The sequence below is a fragment of the Momordica charantia genome (assembly GCF_013281855.1).
Source record: "Momordica charantia cultivar OHB3-1 chromosome 3 unlocalized genomic scaffold, Mcharantia_2.0 BLBB01000003.1, whole genome shotgun sequence".
NCBI classification, from domain to species: domain Eukaryota; kingdom Viridiplantae; phylum Streptophyta; class Magnoliopsida; order Cucurbitales; family Cucurbitaceae; genus Momordica; species Momordica charantia.
The window spans coordinates 18261791-18272315 of NW_028275161.1; the positions used below are offsets into that span (position 1 = coordinate 18261791).

The 10525-nt window shown below is 34.3% G+C and overlaps 1 protein-coding gene across 1 annotated transcript; it reads left to right on the top strand.

Annotated features, from left to right (window-relative positions):
• Positions 1-1677: 1677 nt before the first annotated feature.
• LOC111010751 (benzoyl-CoA reductase subunit C, putative (DUF630 and DUF632)) lies at positions 1678-8311 on the top strand. The gene is made up of 5 exons (XM_022284280.2): positions 1678-3502; positions 4108-4292; positions 6080-6303; positions 6887-7217; positions 7813-8311. The coding sequence occupies exons 1-5, from the start codon at positions 2707-2709 to the stop codon at positions 8263-8265; spliced, it is 1989 nt and encodes a 662-aa protein (XP_022139972.1). The 5' UTR covers positions 1678-2706; the 3' UTR covers positions 8266-8311.
• Positions 8312-10525: the final 2214 nt, after the last annotated feature.

A 10525-nucleotide genomic window follows, 5' to 3' on the forward strand; every position in this document is an offset into this window, starting at 1 on the left:
GGTCTCAATAAGAAGAGTGGACATGTGTTGAGGTATATATCGGCAGCATAGACCATTTTATATATAAACATTTTCTTATTTTTCTAATTTTGAACTTGTACGAATTTTAACATCTATACAAGGAAAAAATAAAGAATTTAGAAAGGAAAGTTAAAATATTTTAATAAAGTTTGAATGCAGTACTTTTGTATGACCCACGAGTCAAAAAGGACAATAATGGCCGAAAGACTTAAAAAATAAAAAAATAAAAGGAAAAACTTCTAATGCTTTAAACTTTTAAAGTATAAAATTATCGGTCGTCAGTCATAACTCATCATCAGAACTTTGGAAAAAGTTGGGACAACAGAAAGAGAAAAAGGAGGCAAAGCCGGTAGCCGGTAGTCACATGCCTAAAGGTTACGACGGCCAATTGCCTCTTAGGAGGATTTTTTTTAAACAAATATTTTTTATTCATTTTTTCTCGAAATTTTTTTAGTACAATATATGAGGGTGGAGATCTCGTAATTTTAGATATATGTCAATTACCGCTAAGCTATACTCACTTTGACATATTTTCTAGAAGTTAAAAGGAGTTCTAAATTTTTAAAAATAAGAGTTTTTTTTTTTTTGTAAATTAAAAGGATGGGACACAAATATTTAATATAAATAAGGTAACAAGGATATGTTCAACAATTAATTTAAATATAATTTAAGTAGATGAGATGTCTATTACATTCTATAACAATGTTTTATTTCTTATCTTTTTAATTAAACTTTAAAAGAAAAATCTTATTCATTAAAATATATTTGAAATGATTTAATCTTATTCATTAAAATATATTTGAAATGATTTAACAGCGGAATATATAAATAATATTTGGTTATTTTCACATGTTTTTGCATTTATTTGTTTACCTATAATCATTATAATATTAAAACTTTTTAATGTATTTCATATTCTGTAAAAAACCAAATATTGGTCATCCCACGCCATATTTTATATAATTGATTGTCTTGTAAATAACACATAATTGGTTTATTCTCTCATTTCAAATAATGTTAAATCCTTATTTGAATCGAAGTATTGATTAGATTAAAATTAAAAGTTAAATCGTATAATTACAAATTTAATCAAATCAATATAAGTAAAAAAAAATAATATATATATATATTTTGCATTTTTAAACTTTTGTGAAAGCAAAGTAGAAAAAATATATATTGCATTTTAAAATTTTTTGTGAAAGCAAAGTAGAAAAAACAAATTAAAAGCAAAAAGCTTCTCGGCGACAACGTCATCAATCTACTTGTTTTCTAGAGAGCATAAATAAGGAGATCCGACGACTTTTTGATTGGAGGTATATATGGCTGAGTTATGATTTAAACTTCTATTTATCTTTTTAATAGCTTGTGTGAGCTGAACTATAACCATGTTCACATGTTAGTTGTTCCAAATTAATGATTTTAGTTCACCACAATTTAATTTGTTACCATAAGGAGCATAGACTTTTTCGTTAAACTTGATTGATCAAAATGGCAACAATAATTCAAGAAATATTTCGTAAATTTGATAGAATTTCAAGCAGAATCAAACAAATTTGGAACCAACCTCTCTTTTGAAACTGGAAATTCTTCACGCAATGAAAGCAAGAGGACCGCCATTGATGATGGGTTGTGAATAATAATGGCAATTGGTAGGTATTGAGATGAGCTTTCCAATTCATTGGATGCTTCCCGTTTCTTGGTTTTCGAGCTCACGCATTCTCTCTCTTCCGCCTCCCTCTTCAAGCTCTTATTCTGCGGAAAGGACGAACGGATAAGGGGGACACTCTTCTTGGGGTACTCCCAAGCTTCTTTTTCAAATTTAAGGAAAATTTCCTTTTCTGTTTGACGATTTCTCAGAAAAACCAACTATGGTTGTCGCATTGTCCCTCGGCTATGGCTGTAGTTCTTCGGGGTGGGACGGGGGCAGTGGATTCTGCCGCTGACAGCTTCTACATGTCAGAGCGAACTGTTCTAATCTTCTTTTTCCATCATTTCATCAATTAAAAATTCCCACAGAGAGAAATTTTTCTGCGGGACTGTTCTGAGCCGAGTCCGAGGCAACTTCTATTACTTTTCCAGTTTATACATGCATTTTTAACTAGATCTTAATGATATTTTGAAGCTGTGTAGTTCTGGTTAGTTTTCTTCTTCTGTCTTCTGTTAATCCTTGGGCCATTCAAACGCTGTAAATCGCAATGCACGGGTTTGAGCCTAGAAGATTCAAGGGAACTCAGCTAACAACAGAATTCTGCGGCTACAGTGGTATTTTTTCTTTTTTCATGGATCCTGTAAATCTGGCACCTGGGGTATCGCAGGTTATGAAATTTTTGTAACGAGCTTTGGATTTTAAGCGGTTTGTTTGAGATTTTGAATCACCTAAACTTGGGTGATCGTGAAGGAGGGAGAAAAGCTTGTTTAAAGGGTTTCCGAGACCAAATTGTTTGTGTTGATTTGGAGATTCTGTGGAAAAGTTGAGCTGTTCATACATTGTCGAGGGCACATGACTAATACGAATTTATGTTAGGGAGCTTCTGTTTTTTTTTTTTTTTTTTGAAAAACTCTCCTCAATGGGGTTCCTCCCAAATGATTTTGTTGCTTGAGCTTCCAATTGGATCTACCATTTCTGCTGTGTTTCTGATTCAAATTATATAGGAAACATCTCTTGTTTAGTAACTATTTAGTGAAATGGGTTGTGCTGCCTCAAGTATTGATGAGGAGGAGAGGGTGCAGGCTTGTAAGGAGAGGAAGAAGCTAATGAAACAGTTGGTAGGGTTTAGAAAAGAATTTGCAGATTCCCTGCTAGCTTACTTGAGGGCATTGAAAAATACCGGTGCAACCCTGAGACAATTTACTGAGTCTGAAACATTAGAGCTTGAAGGTACTATTTATGGCTTGGCGTCACCTCCATCACCACCTCCCCCCTTGCCTCCCTCTCCACCACCACCTCCGCCATTTAGCCCTGATTTGAGGAAGTATGGAGCTGAAGATACTCAAAAGGATGAATTTGCCCAAGAAGAAAGCATTGTCATTGACGAGGATGAGGATGATCACACGCCTTCAGCTCATCCAATTTTAAGCTCATCTTGGGAGTATTGGGACCCTTTTGAGCTTTCTACTGTGCATCAACAAAAAAAGAGTGAAACTGTGGGAGTTGAAGAGGAAAATTGGGCAGAGACTAGGAGTGAATTTGAGGAAGAAGATAAGGAGGAAGAAGCTGTAGAAGACGTTGTGAATCCAGTACCTAAGAGTCCAGATCAAATGGAATTAGTTAGTTGTGATTCGGCAACAACTAGCTTGCATATTAAGGACGCTACAGACATGGGCATGATATCCTGGAAAAGCAAGAAATCCTTGGGAGCCACAGTCAAGGAACTTGATGAGTATTTTCTTAAAGCATCAGCTGGTATAAAGGAAATAGCTGTTCTCATTGATATCAGCGTAGGAAATGATTTTCCGCCACATAATTTCAGGGAAAACAAGAGTTAGTTCACTCTTTCTTCATCTCACTTTTTTTGCCCCTCTTGTGCAATTTTTTATCTCATTATAGGTTTCATATTTAAATTTCTCAGAAATTGTCGATAGTAACTTTTTGTTCTTAATGATCACCTATTAGAATTGGTATCATTTATATCTTCCCTTTAATTATGGCGTTGAACTTATTAATGTGGTAAATATTGAACATGCTGCCACTTACATCTCTTTTGCAATTGTAGTCTGTGACTTCTAATGTATTTGTTCTCAACTCTAAAAGAATTCAACACTTTATATTTTGACATTCTGTGGTCGAGTTCTCAAGGCTTTTTTAGGGTATGCCTCTTTCCACATTTATTTCCTGGATGTCACATGCTTTTTTCTTATTTTTAAGATGCATACTTGTGAGGTTTAGCCAAATAAGATGCTTTGTTTAACCTTGGTTTCAGATAATATGATCTTTCATCACGTTTATGCACTATAAATCTTTTAGTGAAATCTATGGCATCAATGAAAATTTCAGTGCATAAACATGATGAAAAATATTTTGCAAATTTCAGTTCCCGTTACTTCTCTGCAAATTCCTTCAGCAGTTCTTTAACCTATGATTTACAGGGAAGAGAAGCAATTCTGCTAAGGTCTTCAATGCATTATCACGGAGGTGGTCGTCTAATTCAATTCAGTTTACAACAGATACAGCTGAATTTTGTGGTCCCAATGAGCCATGCCGGCCTGGAGCTCATTGCATCACCCTCAAAAAACTTTATGCAGCAGAGCAAAGACTTCAGAAAGACGTTAAGGTAAAAATAAGAATCATTTGCGCAGAATCTCAGAATATATCTTTTGTTTGTTTTATCATCATCAGAGATTCAAAATAGTTTTAGATTTTGACGATTTATGTCCAAGAGAAACATATGAAATCCTTTGCAAAGAGGGAAAAAAAGAAAGAAAGAAAAAGAAACATATCAAATCAAAGAAGTGAAATATAGTCAAAGATTATATGACGTCCTTGTCGATATGGATATCATTGTTTAGATTAATATCTGCTTCAAGAATTATTGACCGTTCTATGGAGTTTGATCACAATGAAGAAACTTTCATCATCTATATTATTATCCTATAGGTTAGTTTAATTTGAACCTTTTCCTCTCATCTCCCCACCCACTTTTCCTTCTATAAATTTTGAATAATCCTCATCTCCCAATACCCACTTTGCTTTTGTCACGTGGAAAAAAATTGCCCAAATACAATCAAAATTTTCCTTTGGTCTCTGACTGTTGGGTGTATTATTATGCAAGATGAAGTCCAGCTAAGACATTCTGATATTTTCGTCTCCTAATTAGTGCTAATTGTATTGTCCCCAAGGGGTAACCCAGTTGGTAAGAGCTTGTGGTCTCTTGTTGAGGTTAATACCAAAAATCCTTAATGTCTCCTGAGTTCGAGTCTTGAGGCGGGTGTGGGTGCCCCTGGGTATAGGGGAGCAAGGCTCTAACTCCTGGTTATCCGAAAAGAAAAAGGTATTAATTGTATTAGAAGAGTGAGTAGACATCTGACACCTGACAATATTTTTGTGACTTGTCTTTTATACCTCAAATTGTGGAGTCGTGGACCAAGCTCTCATAGATTTTTAACTGGACCACAGCTTTTTCAATAACATGAAATGCTTAGCTCTCCCTTTTCTGTGGTCCTCATTTCAAGAACAAGGCCAAAATTCTATTGAAATGTTTCTTATCCAAAAAAAATAATAAGGCCAAAATTATTTGCCCCCTTCCCAAGAAAAGAAGAGAGAGAGGACGAAGAGCACTTCCATTTATTATTTAATAAGAAATATATGAAAAAATCAAATATCACGATGTATTTAGTGTTAGCCTACATTTTATCATTTTTTGGGTTGGAAAATTTATAAGATGTATTAAATCACCAATGAACCCAAAAACTTAAGCTATTGGGTTAAGACAAATTTTAACTATTTATTGATATTCTAGTAGTCTCATCACTTGTGGGCTTGAAAATTTGCACAAGATCTTACAAGTGGTAATCAATATTAAACGAGGGAAAAAGTGTGATTACAATAATTCAAACTTTGATACTATATTGAACTCAAAAGTTGAAGCTGATAGGTTATGGAAAATTTAATTATCTATTGATATTCTAACGTGATGAATATTGTGTTTGATAATTAGAAACAAAGTTCAGCCTAGGCGTTAAAAGTTCACTTTAGTTTGAGTTGGCAGGACCAGTGCCTTTTTTTTTGTTGGGAAAAATCCTGTAGAACATTGGAGGAACTGTTTTCATTGATTGATATATTTTAATCCGACTTGTGTATCTGAACTGAACGTACTGGCTACTGCAACTTAATCTATAGACTTTATTGCTCGCTGATTGTTTTTATCTTTTTTAGATTGTATATGAAGACCATTGCTTTCATACTATGAAATGATGCCAATTGAATCCCAGTTTCGACTGACATATCAATATGGGTTGTTGTTGTTCAGTGACTTGCATATAATTCTGTATCCTTGATAAAATTTCTTTAGAACTTCAATTTATGCCCTTGTTTCTTATAAATTTTCATTGTATTTTATAGGAAGAAGAAGGTACCAAACTAGAGCATGAGAAGAAAGCCTTACTACTGCAAAAGCAAGAGGATGAACACTATGATTGGACCAAGACTGAGAAAACTCGCCAGAATGTTGAGAGTTTGGAGTCTGACATAATACGTTTACAGCAAGCTATAGGTGGACATTGTGCTTCTATATTGGCACTAATGGATGAGGAACTGTATCCACAACTGGTTGCTTTAACTTCGGGGTAAATGTACACATTTTTTAATTGACCCGTTTGCAAGAAAATCTCCCTTTCTTTATATAGACAGAGATATTCCACACTGCCACTTTCTGACTGAAGATGAACGAACATATATTTTTTTGTTCTCCATTTTCCTACTGATTCATTTGATCTCCTCACTGCCTATCTTCTCAATTTGCTTCCAGTTCACGTTCCTCAGTGTTGTATATCCTTTCATTTGCTCTGTGAAAGTATGATTTTTCATTAGTAAGAAAAATGTTCCTCTACTCCCCAATGCTCCCTTCCAAAAATAAAAAGAAAAGACATCAGTAATTTGGCTGCTTGCATCTATTCTTCCCATCAAAATGTATTCATCCTCATTTTGGCATGTCCTGGGAGTTGTGGGAGAGTTTTTAGATTACATATCTGTTTTGTGCCAAACCTGCTTTAAGAATGACAACAAAGAGAAAATGCACATGCACACATTTTACAAAAACTATACTATAGCTAAAATGATCTCTCTACCCTTTGGCCTTTTGTCAAATATATGTACTATAATTATCTTTAATTGTTTTTTTTTCCACTTTTCTGCATGATTCTTTTACAGGTTATTGCACATGTGGAAGATAATGTCTGAATGCCATCAAGTTCAGAACCAGATATCCCGGCAGTTGAACCATCAGATTAACAAGCACGATGTGGATCTAAGTACAGAATATCATCGCCATGCCACAGCTCAGCTTGCAGCTGAGATAACTGTCTGGTACAACAGCTTCTGCAATCTCGTGAAATATCAGAGAGAGTACGTAAAAACCCTCTGTAGATGGACTCAACTTACTGACTTCCTTGTCGATCATGATAGACGGAGTGTTTGTGCACCTGTGGTTCTTAACCTCTGCGAAAAATGGCAGGATGCCCTTGAAAGATTACCTGACAAGGTACACTTGGTCACAGTTAATTTTCAGTTTTTTAGTAGTTTGACCTTGTTCTGATGATGAAAGGGATGAATCGATGGAGAATGTTGTGGCAAATGCTGATTTTTTAGTTCAAAGTTCATGCAAAAATAAAAAATACAAATTCAATCCTAATCGAGCATATCTGAAAGTTATCTTTCACTCTTTTGTAGAAGATAAGATGCGTTCTTTTCTTTGCCAAGTCATACTTTAATATTATTCTGTGTCTAATCATGTTTTGAAAGATTGTAATCTTGTTTTATCTTTATTTTGTATGTGTGTGTTTTGGTTGGCTCTCCTTTGTTGCGGGCCTTCTCTTTTGTGTTACTCGATTTTGTTCTATCATTAACTTAATTAAAGTTAGGCTTCTCATAAAAGAAATTATTTCCCTTGAATTGGTGGAATTCTACTCATCTAGTGAATTTTTTTCCTCCGGCACCATTTATTACTTAAAAGACTTTGGAAATTAGCCAACTGTTAGTAATTTTTTTGTATTTTTACCTTGCATGAGAACCATCAAACTTCTAACTCCCCACCCCCAATTGTTTTCCACTCCATTCCCTCCTTGTCTTTCTTACAGGCAGCTTCAGAGGCAATCAATAATCTCTTGTCAGCCATAAACTCCATACTTCACCAGCAAGTGGAGGAACAAAACCTCCAAAGGAAATATGAAAAGCTGGACAAAAGACTCCGAAAAGAGATGCATTCGCTGGCAGAGATGGAAAAAAAGCTCGGGGGAAGCTCTCTGTCAGAAGATGGAAATGGCAATTTGAGCCCCAAGAACCCTTTGTTGCTAAAGCGTGCAAAAACTGACGCCTTGAAGAAGCTTGTCGACACCGAGAAGGCCAAATATCTGAACTCTGTTCAGGTTAGCCGAGCCATGACTTTAAACCATCTGAAAACAGGCCTCCCCAATGTTTTTCAGGCGCTCATGGGATTTGCTAGTTTCTCTGTACATGCTATGGAGTCTGTTTGTAGTAATGTTACACCACAGGAGTGTTGTGATGATGCAACAGTGAGCTCTACAAACTGAGTTTTTTAGCATTTTGAGAATGAGAACATGTTTTTACTACCAGAAATCACCTGCTCTTCAAGTTCTTATTTTTATTGGATCTGAGTTTAATCATCACATCTAGTAATGAAATGAAATTTTTTTCTGCAGATCGGTCACTTATAATATCCATTTTTTTTCTGTAAATGTGTCGGTTTCAAGTGTGTTTTTGAGTAATCCAAAGCTTCATCAAGTTAGAATGAGTTTGAGATTTTGAAGATCGAAGTATGATTCTAAAGTGAAATATTTGTATTTTTAACGAATTAAAATCACATTTCAGTCTTTCAAAGCTTTGGAAAAACTTATCACTAACAAGACTAGGACCACCCAAATTGGATGGTTTTGGTTTCTTTGTCCCATTAGTTTCTAACACTAAAAAAGTCTAAAAATGATAGGGATAGTGATATAACGAATTTCACTCTAATACGATCCATACAGATTTAATCAGAAATTTAAAAGAGAAACACGACGAGTCAATTTATATAAAACTTGTCCAAATTCAATCAATATAAACGTTTTTCCTTTCATATCTCAGCCAACTCAAAGCCTTAAACTTACCTCTATTGCTTGAACTTTTTCCCAAGAAAACTACAAACAAAGAAAAGTCCCATTTTTTTCCCTTTTTGTCCTTGGTATATCCCATTCCAAAAAGGAAAAGAGGACAAAAAACCTTACTGCCCCCAATAGTGAAATGTGATCAGGCAACATTTGGCAAAATGGAATTTCTTTTTTACTTCATTGATTCAAGAAAATCCATGGGGAGTTTGACCATTTTTGTTCTGATTTCAAGTTGTGGTTCTAACTTCTCAAGTTCCTAAAATCATATCTACCATCAATTACTATCTAATTTAAGGCATTCAATTCAATGTCTCTCTCTCTCTCTCTAGAGGTTTTGGGAGACAGTTCTTAGTGCTAATGGGAAAGGTGACAAATGAGTTATTCTATTCCCTGTTATCCAATAATCATACTCCAAGTTCAATGTTTCAGCCAATAACTTGAGGGAAAACTCAAGGACAAACCTTTCATAATCATGTTGATAATCCTCTAGCAAACCCCTAGCAATAAACATAGAGGTCAGTGGGAAGCCTGCTACTGTGGATTGATGGTGTTTCTTGACTTGTTGAGTCTACCCTGTTCATCTTTTGTTCTCTACTAAAAAAAAAAATGTTTGAAATATTAATCAAAAAGCATACTTTTGGTCCTTAGGCTTTGTTTCTCGTATGTATGTTTGTAACAATTTAGTACTTGTTATTTTAGAAAGGTAATAACTAAGTTCTTACGTTAAAATTTTAATAAAAATCTTGGATGAAAAACAACCTGCGGATACATATAAGGGCAAGTGAGTGAAGATGATGGATTTCATATGATTCGAAGTCAAATATGGTTCAATAGTTTGTATTAGTTGCTTTCAACTATACTTTTTACTTTTTATATGCAGGGATTCATTTTTAAAAGCATAAGGACTAAATTATTAAAAAAGAAATTTAAGTTACTAGAGTCAACCTTTAATATTAAAATATGTTCTTAGCTTTGTTGATATCTACTCTTTTTCTTTTAAGCTTTTAGAATCGTTATTCAACAGAAGTTTAGTAGTTATTGTTCCTCTCAAAGTAGAAAAAGTTCATATTGTTTTAGAATTTAGATACTCTTCAATATAATTGTGATGAGTGAATTTCTCACTTCAGTTAAGTACTTTGTATAAAACCATATGGATTGGTCTAGTGGTTAAAGGATTAGGCGTGAGATTAGTCAAGGTGTACGCAAGCTGGTCCCGACACTTACAAATATTTAAAAAAAAAAGGAAGAAAGAAAGTGCTTAACATAAATATGGCTTATTGTTACATGTGTATATGTTCCTCCCCATAATGGTTTAGATCCATTATTCTTTTTCAACACTAAAGAAGTTGGACTTAGAGTTCTTATTCAAGCCAACTTTCTCAACTACTTTTGCAATATCCTTTATGGGGAGTGCCTTGAAGAATATAAGTTAGAATTAGATGCATTAATTTTGTAACCACCAACTATTTTATTACACCCCATTAGGGTAATATAATATATAATGCTTTTGTGATCTCATTTAACCATTAATTCTTTTCAAAATTTCAAAATTTCATGACAACATCCCCCCCCCCCAAAAAAAAAAAAAAAAAGAAAAAATGAGCATCTTCAGTTACCTTTAGGAAAGGGATAAAGTTATAGAATAATGGTAATTGCAAGGAATAGGACTTCTGAAACCTCCTTC

Bases quoted from the DNA above. Each gene is read 5' to 3' on its own strand.
- LOC111010751 (XM_022284280.2), top strand. From the start codon at position 2,707: ATGGGTTGTGCTGCCTCAAGTATTGATGAGGAGGAGAGGGTGCAGGCT. The intron at 3,503-4,107 runs GTTAGTTCACTC...TATGATTTACAG, and splicing joins TAATTTCAGGGAAAACAAGA to GGAAGAGAAGCAATTCTGCT. The intron at 7,218-7,812 runs GTACACTTGGTC...TCTTTCTTACAG, and splicing joins TTGAAAGATTACCTGACAAG to GCAGCTTCAGAGGCAATCAA.